This window comes from Terrapene carolina, unplaced genomic scaffold (assembly GCF_002925995.2).
Source record: "Terrapene carolina triunguis isolate 2854851 unplaced genomic scaffold, T_m_triunguis-2.0 Scaffold88, whole genome shotgun sequence".
Classification (NCBI taxonomy): Eukaryota; Metazoa; Chordata; order Testudines; family Emydidae; genus Terrapene; species Terrapene triunguis.
In genome coordinates, this window is record NW_020664439.1 from 27,575,773 (window position 1) to 27,596,061 (window position 20,289).

At 39.9% G+C, this 20,289-nt stretch overlaps 1 protein-coding gene across 1 annotated transcript in view; it reads left to right on the top strand.

Moving 5' to 3' along the window:
- The window catches only part of LEKR1 (leucine, glutamate and lysine rich 1), a 107,652-nt gene that overhangs the window by 60,769 nt on the left and 26,594 nt on the right, over positions 1-20,289 (top strand). Inside the window, exon 7 of the mRNA XM_024192696.2 lies at positions 11,041-11,122. Within this exon, the coding sequence (XP_024048464.2) occupies positions 11,041-11,122 (82 nt within the window). The remainder of the gene's footprint in view (positions 1-11,040; positions 11,123-20,289) is intronic.

Below are 20,289 nucleotides of genomic sequence, written 5' to 3' on the forward strand. Positions count from 1 at the left end.
AGGCCTCACTGCCCTGCGTGCCAGGGTAACTCTATTGACTCCAGCCACTAGGCCTTGCTGCCCTGTGAATCACGGTTACCCTATCGATTTTAGTCTTTAGATCTCACCACCTTGAGGCAAAGGACAGCTTGAGGGACGGGGTGAACTCACCCCACACTGGATGGGGACACCCACCCTGTCACAACATGATAATATCCTGAAAATTTTCCACTACACGAGTTCATAGATCATAGAGAACATCACTGCCAACTATGCTTTCATCACAGACATAAATTAATGAGTGAGAATAAAGTTTCTCTCTATCCACTTCACAGGGGTGTTTAGGGGATTAACTAGTTAATGTTTGGAAAGTGATTGGAAAATTTAAAGTGCTACATAAGTGCTAAATAAAATTATACCTTTATTTAAGAAGTCTTATAAAGTGTACTGTTATATTTTCTCTTCTCCTCCCTCTTTCTTTACTTAAATGTGTTATTGAGAAGAGGGATCTCTTACGAAGTTTACGTAATGGGTTCACTTAAAGTTATCTCAGCAGTTAGGATGATTGTGTGGAATCTCCAACATCTCAGCAATACCATGCCAGTAGCTGAAGGGTCACCATGACCGCCTCTAGTTTAGCTGACTATTGTACTATTTAACATAGCATTAGGTTATGTTATTTTGCCCATGTCAGTTTTTTTAAAAAAGTGTTTATAACTGAAAAGTGAAATAGCAGATATTCTATGTGGAAAACATAAGTGCAACAGATTATATAGAATTCCATCTTAATGTTAGTATTAAATTTTTGCAAAATGTAAATAAGCAGATAAAATGTCATCTGAGCAATGCTGTGTGCTGCATATTTAAAAAAAAATCAGTAACAAAATTTAGCAAAGGAGTTGCACAATATAGCCTTTCCTAAGGGCAAATGAAATGTTTAGTGTTGCTGTCTGGTAGAATTTGGGAATGTAGAAAGGTGAGAGTTGTAGAAAGATTTTTAGGTTGGGTATTCTCCCAAGCCCCCTTTGGCCTCCTAAACTACTCATTAAAAATAACAAATGTAGTGTCTGATCCTGCAGTGACCTTCATGCAGGTGAAGGGATCTGTCTATATGGTGCTTATTGCTACATTGGGGCCATAGTGCTATCAGGTTTATGTTACATGATAAGTACATGTTCTTTTTATAAAAATAAAGTTTTTTGTTTCAAAGCAAACATAAAACTGTAAAATTAGTTTTACATTGTTTTAAAGAAAGTTTACTATGGTTCAAAAGACAACCTTAAAGTATGAATTGGATCTCAAGTACACCAGTGGAAATCAGGATTAACTCCATTGACTTCAATGGATTTACGCTCGCAGGAAACTTATGTGAATGAGATCAGAGTGAAACCCACAGTGTCCTTGTTTTGGTTTTTTTATTTTCATCAACTATTTTGAGTGTATTGTCACATTTTTTGCTTTAGTTCTTAAATAGTCTCAGTGTTCAAAAAATGAGCAGAAGACTGGCAGTTTATGTAATTATTATTACTACCAGTCTTTTTTAAATAGAATTTTAATTTCCATAAACAGGATTTTTTGCTATATTTATTGTTGCTCAATCAACGAACAATTGTAAAATCTTTGTGGGCATTTCATATTACAGCAGTCACTCAATTGCAGCTAATGCAATGAAGGCAGCAAAATAGTTTCTGCTATAATCCTTTGTTTTCCCTTGCTCACATGACTTGCTGAAGAATTATCCCTTTGGCCTGAAATTTACCATTGTTCTCTCAGCCAAAAGATTGAGTCATTGGTTGGTTGGTTGGTTTTAAATTTCATCCAATTTTGTTCAGTCTTTTTGGAGTTAGGAGTTCAGTAAAATATACCAGGCCACGCTATTGCCCCACAGCATGTGACTTAGAGGGGAAAGAGACAGCAGAGCCAAAAAAATTTCAGGATAGAATAGAATATAGTGGCTAATTTTCTTCTAAATGAGAAGGACTTGAAAGAAATTAGGACAAATTGTGGTGGAGACCCCATGCATATTCCCATGGCCAGAAGCAGCAAAGGAGCTACAGTAACACATTTTCCTGTGAGATGGGGCTCTTGTCCTTACTCTCATTTCTGCTACCTGCCAATATGTGTGACAGTGGGCAACTTCTTTGCTGCACCTGACCACATTTATAAAGTGTCTCTTTCACAAGGGTGCTGCTATTTTTTTCAAGTCCATCTGGTTCATAAAATTTAGTCTCAAGTTTTGGTTCTAACTTGCTCACTATACATACACCTTCTGATGCTAGTCCTAACATTGGTCTGCAGTACATGTTAGTAATGAATACTGAGGGATGACTGGGAAAGGTAGACAGTTGTAGGACTCATTGGCAAGGTTGTATATTAGGGGAGATGAGCACTTTTCTTCACATTAGGAATGTGAAATAAGATGGAAAGAGAAAGGAGTAGTCTGTTCATCTTCTTGGTAGTGTCTTTAATGATTTAATGAAACCATTCTGAAGGAGCAGAGATGTGCAGTATGATTCCATAAAGAGAATAGCGTCCAGTGGGTCTAGATGGGCTTCAGTTAAAATACCCACTACTCATGCTGTAAGTACCTTTGAAGTACCTTTGAGTGGTTCCCGCCCTCCTCGTACTCAAATTTGAGGGTGGGTGTTTGGTATTTGAACACAATTTGACTATCGGGGGGGGGAGGTCCAACAGGGGCTCATCAACATTTTTCAACAGCACTGTAAATGTAGAGGAAAAAATAAGAAGGATGGAAAAAGAACCTCAGCCCTTCTTAGTCACCCTGGGCTATGTATTTTGGAGATATTGGGTTAGACAGAGATTTGGTTATGGAAGGATGATCCCTTCTTCACTTGCTCTTCAAGAAAAGCAGGAGTTCCTGTGAAAGAGTATATTTACTGTAACATGTTTCATTTTTGTGGCTTGAACAGTGGAGAGAAAATACCTCTTCTAAGAAAGGGGAGAGCAGAAGCTCTATTTTCTTTCCCTACCTATTACAACCTGCCTATTCATGATTGGCTAGGAAGACTGAAGATAAGAGGCTCTGTAAAAACAACTTTTCCTTACCTCCCAGTGAGTTCAGGTTTGGATTTTGAGAGACCAGAAATTTGGACAAAACGAGTCAGTCTTAATTATCAAGAGTAATCATAATATCAACCATATTATGAGCTCCTTACTCATGTGGGTGAGCAATTACTCATGCAAGTAGTCCCACTGGCTTCAGTGGAATTTCTTGTGTAACTATCACCAATGGGCTCACAATCTGGCCATTAGTGAAAAGGGGGTGGGAGCTAGGATTTTGGTAATGATTAAGAAAATGTCTGTTAACAGGTATTTAGTAAATTTTTAAATCAGATTGGGATCTAACTTAGAGTGTAAATACAGTGTTTCTCTCTTAAATCAATGAATTACTCTGGATTTGTATAACAGTTCAGAATCTGGACCTTGTGTTTTTCTCCACATCCTATATATAATTCACCTTAAAGTATGTGGTGCAGGAAAAGTTAAGTAAAATATAAATATTCTTGAAGGGATGTGCACATTATATTTTGGGATTTTGTGTGTTTCTCTGCTCTCCTGAAAAACCCAAAGTTGCATAAATTGTTGTAAGTCTGACTGCATAATATACATATACATATCCCTTTTCTATCTCCCACCTCCTCCACTGGCTAATCTTTTTAAATAAATACTCTTCAGAAGGGTCTATCAAGTCTTTAGATGTATATCCCCATCTGCTCCAGCATTGCAATTCTAAGAAAATCTAAATATTGTTACCCCTTTTGCCCCCAAGTGATTGGCCAATATTCAGGGACTTGCAGGTTGTTTACTTTAGGAAGATAAATTGATGATGGGCTCAGGTATTTCTTTGATGCAATCCTGTTTTTTACAAAGAATGTACAAAGTCCCGATCCCCTGAACACAGTAGGAATGAAACAACAGGAGGCAGTTTCCTTGCTTAATATTCCAAGCCTCTTTTTTTCCAGCCTGCACTCTACTCAACAAGTTCTCTCTCAGCTGTCCGTTGGGATCATGCTACAAGTACTTCTCTGGCTGTCTTGGTTTTCTGCTGCCTTTTCTGTTGCTTCTGTGATGCTGCATTCATCCCCTAGTGAAATCCCTCCACCCGCATATCTTAGTGCATCAGACTTTTAATTTGAGGGTCCAGGGTTCAAGTCCCTGGTCAGGCAGTGAGGCTTGCCCCTTTTGCATGCCCCAGAAGCTTAAAAAAGTGTCTCTTCAGAGCCCTCCTTGACACATAGGTCACATTCAAGGCTGGTCAGGAGCTAAGCTATGTTTTGGTTGGTGGCTCCTGTTGTTTCAGCTATCTTGCTCTAAAATGGAGCTTAACTGCTTTTTAGGGCTATTGTGAATGAAAGATCGCAATTATGCCCATGAGGTTCAACAAGGTTTCACCTAACTCCAGCATAACAACATTATCTCAATCTTGTCTAAGATAATACAAAATATGTTAAATTAATCTTAAAGCATACTTGTTTTCAAATAGATGTGAATCAAGCCTGTGAGAGAGATTGCTGACTAAAATGAAATTAATTATATAAGTGGCAGTATTACCATTACAGCAGGGATCGGCAACCTTTGGCACGCGGCCCGTCAGGGAAATCCGCTGACAGGCCGGGACGGTTTGTTTACCTGTAGTGTCCGCAGGTTCGGCTGATCGCAGCTCCCCCTGGCCACAGATTGCTGTTCCAGGCCAATGGGGGCTGCAGGAAGCAGCGGCCAGCACATTCCTCGGCCCGCGCTGCTTCCCGCAGCCCCCACTGGCCTGGAACAGTGAATCGTGGCCAGTGGGCGCCGCGATCGACTGAACCTGCGGACGTTGCAGGAAAACAAACTGGCCCGGCCCGCGAGCGGATTTCACTGACGGGCCGCGTGCCAAAGGTTGCCCATCCCTTCATTACAGTTTTATGAATACATTGCTGAAATGAAAGCATCTTAATCTGTGATTGAAATAGCTGCGTATTCATCAAAGAACTTCCTTGTATTATCAGTCTTTTATTATATTTGACAAGGAGAGTTCACTGTAAAGAAGAGAGTATTGCTGGAGTGCTCATTTTAATGTTCTAAATAAAGTTTTACTTATATGTAGGTCAAAGAGCTTGTTACATGAAGCTCCCACAAAAAAAAAAGCCAAGTAGCCAAACAAACAAAACAAAAAACAACAACAACAACAACAACAACAAAAACCAACACAGCATTAAAAGGACTGTCTCTCCAGCCATATAACAATAACACTAAGCATTACCAAACATGAACTATTCTCTACAGCCTTATTTAGGATCTCTTGAAGAATACACTTTTTCCAGTTTGATGATTTGAATGAAGTGTCTAAAATCCTCCTAGCTCCTGGAAGGCACATAGGAAGGAGGGCATATAACGTGTTACTAGGACAAGTTAGTATCTCTTTGGGTGAGGTATGTGGCTAAGATAAGATGGATAAATAAAACAAAAAAATATTGACATGGTTTTAGGTTGAAACCTGCCAGAATTGAAAGTAGTTTAAGATGTGATCTCAAGCTATGTTTGGAATTCACATTGCAAAGTGGAAAAGCCAGTTGATTGTTTTAGTTGCCTGTGGCTTATAGCAATGTTTATTTTCATTGCTGCATGAAATTTTTACTTTATTTGATTACACCATTTATGTATCTAGCATTTTCCTTTGCCCAGCAATTTTTCAGCATGAGTTACCTTTTGTCTTACCATCCTCCTTTGTACTTTCCTCAGTTTTATGGCAATTTAACATGTCCTTCAACTTCATGTGAAGCTGTATTTAGTTGTGGAAACCCTGCAAAACCCTCTGCTGCAGAACTTCTGTTGGCTCCAATGGGAGCTCTGTGCACAAAGGACTTTCAGGATCTGGTCCTCTAATTGAATCTGTGTATCAGAGGTGGATTAAGGTTTCCTGGGGCCCTTGGCCAGAGCAAGTGGGGGGCCCCTCCCCACCCCTTCCGCCTGCGGTTCTGCCCCTGTTCTGTCCCTTCCACCTGCGTCCCTGCCCACAGCCCCATCCTGTTCTGCCCCTTCCTCCCATTCCGCCTTGCCGCTGCGGCCCTGCAACCCATTTGCTCCTTTCCCCACCCCCACTGCAGCCCCAAGACAGGAGAAGCTCTGTCCCCCCGCCATGGCCCTGGGGCCTCAGCAGGGAGTGAGAGCTCCTCTAGCCCTGAGGCCGTGGCAGGGAGCGAGAGCGCTTCCAGTCCTGGGGCCACAGCTGAGGTCCGGGCCCTAGGGCTTCCTCTCTGCCCTGGGCTTCTGCGGGACTAGGGGCAGAGCACTGGGGATTCTCCCGCCTGCCCTGCCTCGGCTGGTGCTTCTGCCAGGGACTGGCCCCTGGGCACGGGCCCCATTGGCCCACTGGATAATCCACCATTGGTGTATATATTTATGAACACTCTTAACCAGTGCTCGTAGTGCTGTACAATCATTATAAAAACATCTTGAAACAAATTGAGTGTAAAAAAAAAAAGAGCTCTCAAGCTACTGGTACTGAATAAGCTTTATACCCTTCCTTTCCCTTCACTCCAAAACTGTGTTCTGCAGCCCCATAGATCATAACAGCTATGCAGATTCACAATTCCCAGAAACCTTCCAGAATCACAGAAATCTTTAAATGACTGATTGCCAAAAATCAAATGACTATGAAATGCTATCCTATGCTATCCTTAGCAGCTGTCCCCATATGAAGAGAGGCTATGGGCTCTTTATTTTGCCTAGCTCATCTAAAATAATTTGATCCTTACTTAATCTCTATGGAAAAAGCAGTCACATCAGAGTAGAACTCGCTGTGGTAAATTCTGGATTGTTGCCATGTGTTCCGCCTTACATCTGCTTGGTGTTTAAAGCCAACATTTCCTTTTTTTTTTTATTCTGTAGGCATTCAAGGCCATTTACTTCATAATCCAATGTCATTCTGAATGACAGGAAATTAAAGCTGAGTAATGTAGCTTTGGAGGACTGTACAGAACAACACATTGTTGAGGAATGCCCACTTGGAGAAATTGAAGTAACTGTATAGTGCAGGTGGTCTTATCTAGCCTTGATTTACTTGGCCGCAACTTCCTGTCCTTAGAAAAGTCATGGATACTGAGCGTTGGAAAACAAAGGTCATGGCGTTAGTCATTACCTACTGTACAGTTTTGTAAAACAGCTAACATAGTTTGGGTAACCCAGCCATGTTTTGTCATAGCAATTTTAAAAACAGCCGTGAGGAAGTTATGACAGAAACATAGTTTTAAAATAAACAAATGTCAGTCATTGGTTTGTATCCCAAACCACCAGGATTCTTCCAGTTTTTGTGTCATCTGCTAAGATAACTAGATCAGTTTTTAACATAATTTTTGCCATGCTGGAATACATCTTTGTTAAATTAACCACATCTTAGCTAAATTATCCCGCTACAACTTCAAATTTAAAAGTAAATTTGCCTCCTTTTATCTTTGGGAATTAAAGCTTTTCTGTTGCTGCAGTGTTGTCCTTAAGGGTATGTCTTTACTGCAGAGTTAGCCTGGGTGATTGGCACCTGGGTTGGCCTAGCTGGGGTGTGAGCAATCCCGCTGCAAAGTCCTGTCCGAGTTATTGTGTCCTCATTGGTGTGGCACTCCCCTCTGTGTGTCGCGAAGCCTTCTGGGGACACATCCCATGGTTCTGTGTCCACAGCAGAGAATGGGAAGAAAGGCTATCAGCAGCCACTGCATGCTTATAAAAGTTAACAGATTTAACTCCTTAGGGGATCTGTGAAGTTCAGATTTTCCATCCATGACTTGTAGCGATCATTTGTCTATATGCATCGAATCATATTTATTAAAAAGAAGTTAACATTTCTTAAGATCTGCTTACCTTCTCTTAATCATTTTTATTATTGTGAACTTTGGTTTATAAAGATCCGAATAGAAATCATTTCAATTTCAAAAGATTTACTGTCTCGAAGGGCTACAAGCACTGCCAAAATTAATTCAGCAACATACATCACGTATTATATCAGAGGTACATATGCACAGTGGCAATGGAATTTTATATTGTGTGAATTTTTATTACTGTCCATTTCTAATTCAGTGGCAGGCAGACACATATTGGGAAGATGTTTCTACAGTTAGTTTCTACAGTTAGTTCTACCTTAATTATATTGAGCCTGATCCAGCTCCAAATTAAGTCAATGGGAAGACTTCATCCTAAAGAAGCTTTTTATTATTTCTGATAGTTTAAGGAGATCTCTCTCTAATACTTTGTATTATTCCTTAAGATGTGCTAACAAAGCTAGTATTAAATGTTCCTGCTCTGAGCTTTCAATAGTTACAGTTAGTATTGGAAAGCCAACTTAATAAAAATGAGTAGATATTTCAGTCAATAAGGGCATGCTGTTAGCCAGACAGAAAAAGGGGGTCACGTTCTCCTATCAGAAAATGATCCTGATAGGATTTACCCACTAAGGAATATTCAGTGTTATCTTTTAATAGCACAGTATTTTAAAAAAACTAGGATTTTAAAACTCGACTGAGCAAACCACTGGGTGTGTGGGTTGATCACAGAATGAATATAAGTCAATGTGACACAGCTATGAAAAAGGCAAATGTCTAGGATTTATTAGGTGAAGCATTTCCACTAGAGATTGAGAAATATTTATGCCATTGTACAAAGCATTGGGAAGACCTCATTTGGAATACTGTGTACAGTTCTGGTTACCCATGTTCAAGAAAGATGAATTTAAACTGGAACAGATGCAGAGAAGAACTACTAGGATGATCAGGGGACTGGAGGGCTTATCTTATGAACTGGAAGAGTTTGGCTTGTTTAGCCTAGCAAAAAAGGGGATATGATTGCTGTCTATTAATATATAGGGGTTAAATACAAGGGAGGGTGAAAAGCTATTTAAGCTAGAGGACAGTGTTAGCACAAGAGCAAATGGATAGAAACTGGTGGTGAGCAAATTCAGGCTGGAAATTAGAGGACAGTTTCTAACCATCAGAGGGGTGAGGTTCTGGAAAGCCACTCAATAAGAGTTGTGGGGGCAAATAATTAGTTTTAAGAAAGACCTGAACAAATTTATGAGTGCGATTGTATGATGGGATTGCTTGTGATGGTAAGAGGTGGGGCTCAACAGCCCTGGGGCTCACTTCCGGTTAATGTTGTATGTGCCTTAAAAGCTAATGCTTCAGGTTTCAGCTGGGACCAGCCAGGGGTCAGGAACGGGTTTCATTCCCTCCCCCGTATTCTGTTTTGGTTTGTTTATCTCCTTCCTCAGCAGTATCAGGGATGACCATGGCCAGAGATGGAACATTGGGGCCGGTGGGTCATGGCTCTGAGGTGCCACTGAGCATTCTTTCTCTCAAGTGCCTTTTGGCTGGTTCTTGCTCACATGCTCAGGGTCTAACTGATCCCCATATGTGGGGTCAGGAAGGAATTTCCCCCCAAGTCAGATTGACCTTGGGAGTTTTTCACCTTCCTTTGCAATGTGTGGGAATGAGTCACTTGCCAGGATAATCTGGATATATCTCACTTAATCATTTTCCTGCCTATGCAGGAGCCTTGGGCACTGGTGCATCTTGGCCCCTCTCATTCTCTGCCTGTGGCACATAATAGTCTAGTCTCCTGTGGACTGTAATACTTTGGTCTGATTTTCGTTGTTGGGTTTAGTGTGTGGGTGGTGGAGGTGGGATGGCAGCCTGTGATGTACAGGAGGTCAGATTAGATAATGTGCTGATCTCTTCTTGCCTTAAAATCGATGACAACAAAATGTACTGCAGGGAACCAGACCTGCACTAACAGGGGATGGACTAGGTGAGGTCACAGGTGTCTTCCATCACTTAATTTTGTGAGTTTTTTTGTATAAAGAAGCTATATGAAACAAGTAAGACTTAGAAGCATTTGTACTGCTACTGCATTTTAGTTAAGGTATTTCTAAAGTGGAACAAGCTAGAATTAACCTTATGGCTCAGAGGGAACATGTTGGACTGTCTGTTGGGAAAAGGGAAAAATCTGATTTCTTAGGCCTGGTCTACACTGGGGGGGGGGGAGAGGAAGTCGATCTAAGTTACAAAACTTCAGCTACATGAATAATGTAGCTGAGGTCAACGTACTTAGATCTACTTACTGTGGTGTCTTCACTGTGATAAGTCGACTGCTGACACTCCGCCGTCAACTCCGCCTGTGCCTCTCGCTCTGGTGGAGTATGGGAGTCGACAGGAAAGCACTTGGCGGTCGATTTATCATGTCTTCACTAGACGCGATAAATCAACCCCTGCTGGATTGATCGCTCCGGAGGTAAGTGTAGACATGTCCTTAGTGAGCTACTGAAGCTGATCGATGTTGTGGCTTTGGGGATAACATTTAGCTGAGAGAAAATGTGAAATAAAAACAAATGTGGATAATTTCTGATACTTCTAGTTGTAAAGTGCATTTCATACTTATCCTTCTGATTTCTGGGCCAAATTTTGCTCTCAGTTGCGTGTGTAACCAAGAGCAGAATTTTGATCTGTATATCTACAGTTTAAAGCTTTTTTGCATTCACATCAATTGAATTGAATATATTGCCTTGTGAAATAAAAAAAAAATCTAATGTAAAGTCAAGTTCTTGATATTTTGGATTCAGTTTCTTAATTCATTCAGTCTTTGCTAGAACAGGAATAAAAATAAGTCTTTCTAAATTTGAGTACATGGCACTGCTGCACAAATCTAACTGTTCCAATAAATCGACTTTGTTTTTCATAGGAAAACCCAAGCATATATAATTTCCTATTGTTTATCAGCAATGACAAATCAACAAAAATAAGTCATAAAATGATGATCTTTCTTGAGGAAGGTAGATACTTTGCATTATTCATTACTGAGGATTATTGGAAGCCTAGTTTATAATTAAAGTTTATAATTAGAAATTATCAATTTACTTATCACAGAAACTTTTGATAAGTCAATTAATTTTACTGGGTTACCTGGTTGTTGGCTTTTTGTTTGTTTTTGTTTTTCTGTAAAGAGCAGCTACATAAGGCAAATATAATGATGATGAGCATACAAATACAGAAATAAAAACAGATATATTTGTTGTTTCAGATTTAACAAATCAAGTAGAGACAATTGGACTCAAGTTTCAGAAAGCAACAGCTGAAATGGGCCACTACAAAAAACTACTCATGTAAGATATTTTATTTTATTTATTTAAGGCCTAGTTTTGCTGCCACTTTGTACTCAAAACTGCTCTTCACCCCGTGCTTAACTTTAAGCATGTGAATAGTCTGAAGCCAATAGGTCTTTTCAAAGCATTCAATCTCATCTCCATTCTGGTCCAGATGCAAAATTATTTGCTAATATGAACCTGTACCCAGCTCAGTCCAGATGTATCTTCTGTAATGGTATTCTGGAAAAGGATTAAGCTCTGACCACTCGCCCTTCTATGATCTAAATGGGATGATATAGATTTTTTTCTTGAATACATTTCTTATTTTTATGAAACAAATATTTGTGCTCAAGACAGTAATTTCACAAGAATAATTTGCTATCTTTCATTAACCTATGCAATGTATGTTCTCGGTGTAGTCTAGGCCTAATCGAAGATCAAGTCAAATATAAAGAATTTACTGTAGCAAAAATGAAAAGAATGAGCTTGCAGTATTGATAAATGGTATAAGTAAGCCCAGAATCAAAAATATCAAGAAGAGTAACAATTAAGTAGGTGTAAGAGCTGGAAATTTTGAAGGCTTCTGGTTGTTACGGTATTACTTCACCAATTAATAACCATGGTTAAATCTCATATTTATATTTAAAAAGAAATATGTTATTTTGCTAAATTATACCCATGTTACATTCAGATTTTTAAAAATACATTTGGAAGGTTTTTTCACTGTATAGTTAACTACATTTATTAAATGTGTTTTTCATACTGAGAGCCTGCATTACCATTAAAATACTTTATTGCTAAGCTTTCTAAATATTTGTAACTAGTTATGATCAAAATCTCTGAATATAGGAATTGAAAACTAACTACATATCATAAAAGAAACCTTGTTCATATTTCAGGAAAGCCCATAAAAAAGATTGTTGATACTACTAGTTATCTCTGACTTAAACATGTGAGATGGTAATAGTTCTTTTGATTAGTGTAATCTACTAATTTATTTCTATAGAACAAAATATTTTCCATGGTTTGTAAGAAGTGCAAATATGTGTGCAAGCAATGGAAATTTTAAAAACAAAACATAATCCAAAATACATTTTGCACCAATCCTGCCCCTTTTTAAAGTCAATGGCAAAATTCCCACTAACTTAAGTGAGAGCTTGGATCTGTCTCTACCTGTCCATGCTGCTGTGTTTTATTTCAGAGTATTTAGCTGTACTGTTAACTGTATTTGCACTCTGTTAAATCTTAACTGGAAAAATACACATGTTCACTTTTTAATGTCATATAATGTAGCTGGATTGGTGTATCTCTTTGCTTTTACTAGAACAGATCATAGAATCATAGAATATTAGGGTTGGAAGAGACCTCATGAGGTCATCTAGTCCAATCCCCTGCTCAAAGCAGGACCAACAACAACTAAATCATCCCAGCCAGGGCTTTGTCAAGCCAGTTCTTAAAAATCTCTAAGGATGGAGATTCCACCACCTCCCTAGGTAACCCATTCCAGTGCTTCACCATCCTCCTAGTGAAATAGTGTTTCCTAATATTCAACCTAGATCTCCCCCACTGCAACTTGAGACCATTGCTTCTTGTTCTGTCATCTGCCACCCCTGAGAACAGCCGAGCTCCATCCTCTTTGGAACCCCCCTCTTCAGGTAGTTGAAGACTGCTATCAAATCCCCCCTCACTCTTCTCTTCTGCAGACCAAATAACCCCAGTTCCCACAGCCTCTCCTAGTAAGTCATGCGCCCCAGCTCCCTAATCATTTTCGTTGCCCTCTGCTGGACTCTCTCCAATTTGTCCACATCCCTTCTGTAGTGGGGGGGCCAAAACTGGACACAAAACTCCAGGTATGGCCTCACCATTGCCGAATAGAGGGGAATATGGATCTGCTGGCAATACTCCTACTAATACAGCCCAATATGCCATTGGCCTTTGTCAAGGCTGTATCCCCACTTTGAACTTTAGGGTACAAATGTAGGGGCCTGCATGAAAACTTCTAAGCTTAACTACCAGCTTAGCTCTGGTCCCGCTGCCACCATTCCCAGTGGATTCCCTCCCTGGGAAGCCTTGAGAAACCTTTCACCAATTCCCTGGTGAATACAGATCCAAACTCCTTGGATCTTAAAACAAGGAGAAATTGACCCTTCCCCCCTCCTTCCTTTCGCCAACTCCTGGTGAATACAGATCCAAACCCCCTTGGATCTTAAAACAAGGAGAAATCCAATCAGGTTCTTAAAAAGAAGGCTTTTAATTAAAGAAAAAGGTAAAAATCATCTCTGTAAAATCAGTATGGAAAATAACTTTACAGGGTAATCAAACTTAAAGAGCTCAGAGAACCCCCCTCTGTCTTAGGTTCAAAGTACAGCAAACAAAGATAAACACTCTGGTGAAAGGTACATTTACAAGTTGAGAAAACAAAGTAAAACTAAGACGCCTTGCCTGGCTTTTTTACTTACAAGTTTGAAATATGAGAGACTTGTTTAGAAAGATGGGGAGAACCTGGATTGCTGTCTGGTCCCTCTCAGTCCCAAGAGCGAACAACCCCTTAAAACAAAGAGCACACACAAAAGCCTTTCTCCCCCTCCCCCCAAGATTTGAAAGTATCTTGTCCCCTTATTGGTCCTTTGGGTCAGGTGTCAGCCAGGTTACCCGAGCTTCTTAACCCTTTACAGGTAAAAGGATTTTGGAGTCTCTGGCCAGGAGGGATTTTAGTACTGTACACAGGAGAGCTGTTACCCTTCCCTTTATAGTTATGACAGCCTTCTTGGTAACAAGGGCACACTGCTGACTCATATCCAGCTTCTCATTCACTGTAATCCCCAGGTCCTTTTCTGCAGAACTGCTGCTTAGCCAGTCAGTACCCAGCCTGTAGCAGTGCATGGGATTCTTCCTTCCTAAGTGCAGGACTCTGCACTTGTCCTTGTTGAACCTCATCACATTTCTTTTGGCCCAATCCTCCAATTTGTCTAGGTCACTCTGGACACTATCCATACCCTCCAGTGTATCTACCTCTCCCCCCAGCTTAGTGTCATCTGCGAACTTGCTGAGGGTGCAATTCATCCCATCATCCAGATCATTAATAAAGATGTTTAACAAAACCTGCCCCAGGACCGACCCCTGGGGCACGCCGCTTGATACCGGCTGCCAACTAGACATCGAGCCGTTGATCACTACCCGTTGAGCCCTACAATCTAGCCAGCTTTCTATCCACCTTATAGTCCATTCATCCAATCCATACTACTTTAACTTGCTGGCAAGAATACTGTGGGAGACCGTATCAAAAGCTTTGCTAAATTCAAGATGTATCATATCCACTGCTTTCCCCATATCCACAGAGCCAGTTATCTCATCATAGAAGGCAATCAGGTTGGTCAGGCATGACTTGCCCTTTGTGAATCCATGTTGACTGTTCCTGATCACCTTCCTCTCCTCCAAGTGCTTCAAAATGGATTCCTTGAGGACCTGCTCCATGATTTTTTCGGGGGCCTGAAGTGAGGCTGACCGGTCTGTAGTTCCCTGGGTTCTCATCTTCCCTTTTTAAAATATGGGCACTATATTTGCCTTTTTCCAGTCATCCGGGATCTCCCCCGATTGCCACAAATTTTCAAAGATAATGGCCAATGGCTCTACAATCACATCAGCCAACTCCCTCAGCACCCTTGGATGATTAGATCTTGTGCATGTCCAGATTTTCTAAATAGTCCTTAACCTGTTCTTTCACCACTGAGGGCTGCTCACTTCCTCCCCATACTGTGTTGCCCAGTGCAGCAGTATGGGAGCTGACCTTGTCTGTGAAGACCGAGGCAAAAAAAGCATTGAGTACTGAAGCTTTTTCCACATCTTGTGTCACTAGGTTGCCTCCCCCATTCAGTAAGGGTCCCACACTTTCCCTGTCCACCTTCTTGTTGCTAACATGCCTGTAGAAACCCTTCTTGTTACCCTTCACATCCCTTGCTAGCTGCAACTCCAATTGTGTCTTGGCCTTCCTGATTACACCCCTGCATGCTCGAGCAATATTTTTATACTCCTCCCTAGTCATCTGTCCAAATTTCCACTTCTTGTATGCTTCCTTTTTGAGTTTAAGCTCATCAAAGATTTCACTGTTAAGCCAAGCTGGTCGCCTGCCATATTTGCCATTCTTTCTGGACATCGGGATGGTTTGTTCCTGCGCCCTTAATAAGGCTTCTTTAAAATAAAGCCAGCTCTTCTGGATCAGGGCTATGTTGTCCATCACATATCCTTTTACATTGTCTCAGTTTTTTTAGAACTATTGGAGCTAATGTATTTAAGGAGCAGAATTCCTGAGACATCCTTTCGAAGCAAATAAATACATAAAATGTAGTACAGAAGATGGGGAAGAAACATGGTGCAGAATGGTGTATGTTTCGTTGTCTAATATAAAGGCCAGTGTAAAGACCTAGCAATCTTGGCCACCTCTAGCAAAGATTCTGTCTATCCTCCACACTGGTCTTTAAGATAAGTCTATAAAATTTCCAACCTTCCTTTTTCATGGTATGGGAAAAAGAAAATTAATTTAATCTCACCCTCCGTTTATGTTTCTAGCAATAATGACATATTTTAAAATTCTTATAATGCAACCACTTATTTGATGGGATACTATTCTCATCCTCAATAAACTAACGAAAGTCACTTGTCTGTTATCTGTCTCTCACCATTCAAAAGAGGTTTCCTCGAAACTTATTTTCCTTCTTGTAGCTTTGATTTGAAGACTCAAAAAGATGTAAATTACAAATCTCCTTTTACACCTGGAGTAGAGAGCTCTTTTTTTAAAAACAATGAACATATTGAACTATAAACAGTTACTGTGTGGAAAATACAAACTATTGTTTTGTGAGAGTGCAACTTAAAGGTTTTAAATGTAGGCATCATTCAGTCAGTGATCTGACCATTGCATTGCATGGCCATGTGACAAACTCCTATCTGAAACAGGATTGTGAGTTGATGTTAAATATCATAGTGGCTCATTCCCCTCAAGTAACGATCAATAAATGTTACTGAACAATGTTTTGTTCAATCATCACAAATTTATCACAAATTCAGACTTTCCTTATTTAATAGTGCTATGAGCACTTAAAGCATAAGGTTGGTAGACATGGAAAAATTGAAGAGGTTTTTAAAAAAAAACTATTTTTCCTCTCAGTGTTTTGAAACAGAATGTTTAAAATTGTGATTTTTTTTTAACATATCATTTTTATCCTGATTTCCTAGTGAAAGATATGGGCCAAGATTTTTTTTAAAGTGGGTGCCTAAAGTTTGGCTCCTGACTCAGCATTTAGGCACCTAAATAAGTGGCTTGATTTTTCAAAAGTGTTGAGTACTCAGCACCACTTCAGTGGGAGTTAGGCAACATTATTATATTTTTTCATCATTCTCCTCAACAAAGTTACTACGTTTATCTCTCCATCCAATAGAGAAATACTGATATATACATATTTGTGTGTATATGTATATTTGCAGAGAGAGAGAGTGCATAATAGTGGTGTGGTATAAGAGTGTTATCGGCATGAATTTGGAACATCTGCATTACTCATGAGTAGCAAAGCTGTGAAGGCTGATGCAAAGGCAATTGAAATCAATTATAGTCTTTCTGTTGAGTTAAGCGGGCCTTGATCAGGTCAGGGGTGAGTCAGTCAGATCATCTCAAACTAGTTTAAATCAAACTTCTTATCATACCATATCATAATGTATTCTCTATATGCCATATTTTATAGGAGAACTATTTCAGGAATGTTTTAGTTGATTTTTAGAATGTTTTAATTGATTTGTATTGGTATTATTTCTTTTTCTTTTACACTGCTCAGAGGGATTCCATGAAAACCTCTAACAATAGCCTAAAATAGCTTTTTCTGTGACAGTTTTAAATTATTTTATCTTGGGATAAGAAATGATTCCATGGTCCTTTTGGGAAGCTGGAAATTTCCCTTTTCTAAGGAAATAATGTTCTCATTTCTCAGTGAGTGGGATTGAGGTAATGGAGCTAACAGCTGTAATATTTCTAAGTATAGAAAAGATGTTACTGGTCCAAGACTGAATCTTGCTTATCCAGGCCTCAGGTGGGAAACATTCTATATGACTGGGAGGAGGACACATTTCTCTGGCAGGTGGGTTTTTGTTTGTTTGTTTGTTTGGGGTTTTTTTTGGCTTTTTTTTTTTTGTTTTAATGGCAGTTGTTTCCAAACTTCTGAGTAGCTTCAAAGTTACGATAAGATCGGGGAAGGTTGATTAATGGACAGGCAAAGATGCGGTTAGACTCTCAGAGCTGCATGACAAATCCATGAATTGCATGGCTCTGCAGTTTGTCCAATGGATAGCATCTCCATATACGTGGCATGTGTGTGTGTAATATATGTTATAGAGGCTTAGGAAAAGCTGTGTTGAGAATCGCACCTTGGCTATGTCTACACTAGGGAGTTATACCAAAAAAAATCCTATTAATGGAAGACCTAGTGTAAACCTTACAGGTTTAGCTAACAAAGTGGGTGAGGTAATATCTTTTATTGGACCAACTTCTGTTGGTGAGAGAGACATGCTTTCGAGCCACACAGAGCTCTTCTTCAGGTCACATGGCTACAGCTACGCTGCATGTGCAACCAGGGGAATTTTTTCTGGGGTGCCCATCAGTAGGAAATTTTTGTAAAATTCCCTGTGTGGACATGGATTTAAAGCAGGACTATATTCCCTCTGTTTCATACTTTAATTATTGATAGGGGTCTCTAGATCTGACCCAGGAACTTGTCATGGGACAACTGAATTTTTCATGGGAGTTTTTTAGTAAGAGATATACTAACATTTTCAGAGGAAACATTTAAAAATGCTGCTATATGTCTTAACTGAAACTGAAGCAACAATCTTCAGGCAGCCCTACCCACGCCCATCCCTGCTCTCTCTTCCTTTTGTCTCCCCAAAGGGGATGACTGGGAATGTGGAAGGCAGGGAGTGCATGGTTATATGAGGATTCGGAATATGAATGGGAGGGTTGGCCTAGCAGAGAGGCTAGTGTCTTTGTACTGAGGCATCAACACACCTAGGGCTGCTAGATATTGCTTCCTCATGTCCCAGGGGAATCCTTATTGCATCAGTGCCTCAAAACAGAGGTACCTGACTCCCCATCCCAGGCATTCCTCCACACATCCCACTCATTTGCCACTGAGACTCCTTTCCCCATCTCACACACATACCCATTTTTCTCCCCTTAATTCCTACCTTGGTTCATCTTCAACAGCACCAAAGGTGAGTGAAAATGTAGAGGGAATCTGGGGCTGAGTGGGGATGGTAGGAGAGCAGGGATGTGGGTAGAGGATCATGTCCAGGAAGAGTACTGTGGGAGGACATGGAAAGAAGCAAGGCTGTGATTGAGGAGCATGGGGAGAAACTGAGCTGTGTACAGGGAGCCAGAAGGAAGGATTCTTCACTCATTCATAGAATATCAGGGTTGGAAGGGACCTCAGGAGATCATCTAGTCCAACCCCCTGCTCAAAGCAGGACCAAACCCCAGTCAAGTTTTTAACCCCAGTTCCCTAAATGGCCCCCTCAAGGATTGAACTCATAACCCTTGATTTAGTAGGCCAATGCGCAAACCACTGAGCTATCCAGTGCAGTAGTGTGTGGAGCAAGTACTCATGGAAGACTTCGGACCTTTGTAACGTGGCACAGGGACAAGAATACACATGATCAACACGATAGCTGTCAGAGTTGACATAGATTTCTTATTTTAAAAAAATCCCTCAGACAAAACCATTGAATGTTAAGGTTTCTCTAGTGCACGTACCATTAACCAACCACAAAAAAACAGGAAATTGCTAGTTAAATCTTACCCAACCCTTGCAACCTACAACCATGATTTTACCCTCTTCACATTTTCTCACCCACAACATAAATCTTTCCTCCCTTCAGCTCCATCTAAAACATTCAACCTTAACTCCCACCACAAACATCAACTATTGAAAAAATACATCACTACACCTTAGATCACCCAAATAGCACCACTACAAACAGTGACTTCCCAGAATGATCAACAATACTACAAACTATTTCAACTTCAAAAACAAAAAACATCCAACAAAACACACTTAAACATAACCATCACCTAAAAATCTTTCCACATTGTCTATTTCAACACAAAATATGGTTCCTAGCCACTCCATATGGTCAGAGTTAAAAGCTGTATTCTTTGTGTGGAGGTGGAGAGAGGGAAGCATATGCATTGTGAGCGAGGTAATGTGGAGAAGGAGAAATTATGGTTGTTGATTGCAAGGGCTGGGTAAAGACTTACCTAGTGATTTCCTGGCCTTTTTTGGAGTCATTTTGGTGATACAAGCACTTGAAAACCAGTTAAGGTTGCTCAAAAAAGCTGTTTATTTGAAGAAATATAGACGTAATGTCAATTTATTTCTTTTATGAAGACACTGAACTTGTCTGACTCTGATTCTCTGATTGTAGTCTCTCCTTTAAGGTGTTTATCCATAGCTACAGCCATTCAGTTGTTAATCTTTTGGCCATTGAGTTTTGAGCTTACTTTGAGTGGTACCTATTTTCCCCATCCATGCATATATATCTATATATACTTATAGTGTAGCTTGTTGGTAGTTTTAAGACTTCTTTAATCAGAATTATACATATGAAATATTAATAAAACCAAGATTGATTCTTTTTTAGATAAGCATATTCCTTATGTTTAGTGTGGGCCTCGATATCATGAAAGCAACTGAAAACTTTTAAGTTCTGATGAACTGTTGAGCTTGGTGATTTTACTGTTGACCAAGGCTATGATAGCTTTAATCTGCGATATACTGTATAATATGGGTGACTAAACTTCTATGAACAAAAGTCCTATTGACTTTTTTTTCTGTTCCCTAATAACAGAAGCCTTGTACACTAGAAGAGAAATACATTGTTTCTGATATTAAGTTAGTTGCCCATCAGAAAACCTGGTAATCTGAAAGCCTTTCTCTTCAATTGCCTTAACATTAAGCCATTCTCTATGCCAACAATCTTCACTGCTAAGAGAACCTTTTAATAGTAACAATATTTAGAGATATGGGGCCTAATCAAATCTAATCCTCATTGAAGCCAATGAAAAGACGCCAACTGACTTCAATGGGAGCTGCATCAAGTTCACAGTATTATACATGTCCAGAAGGCTATATGAACTTTAATGAATC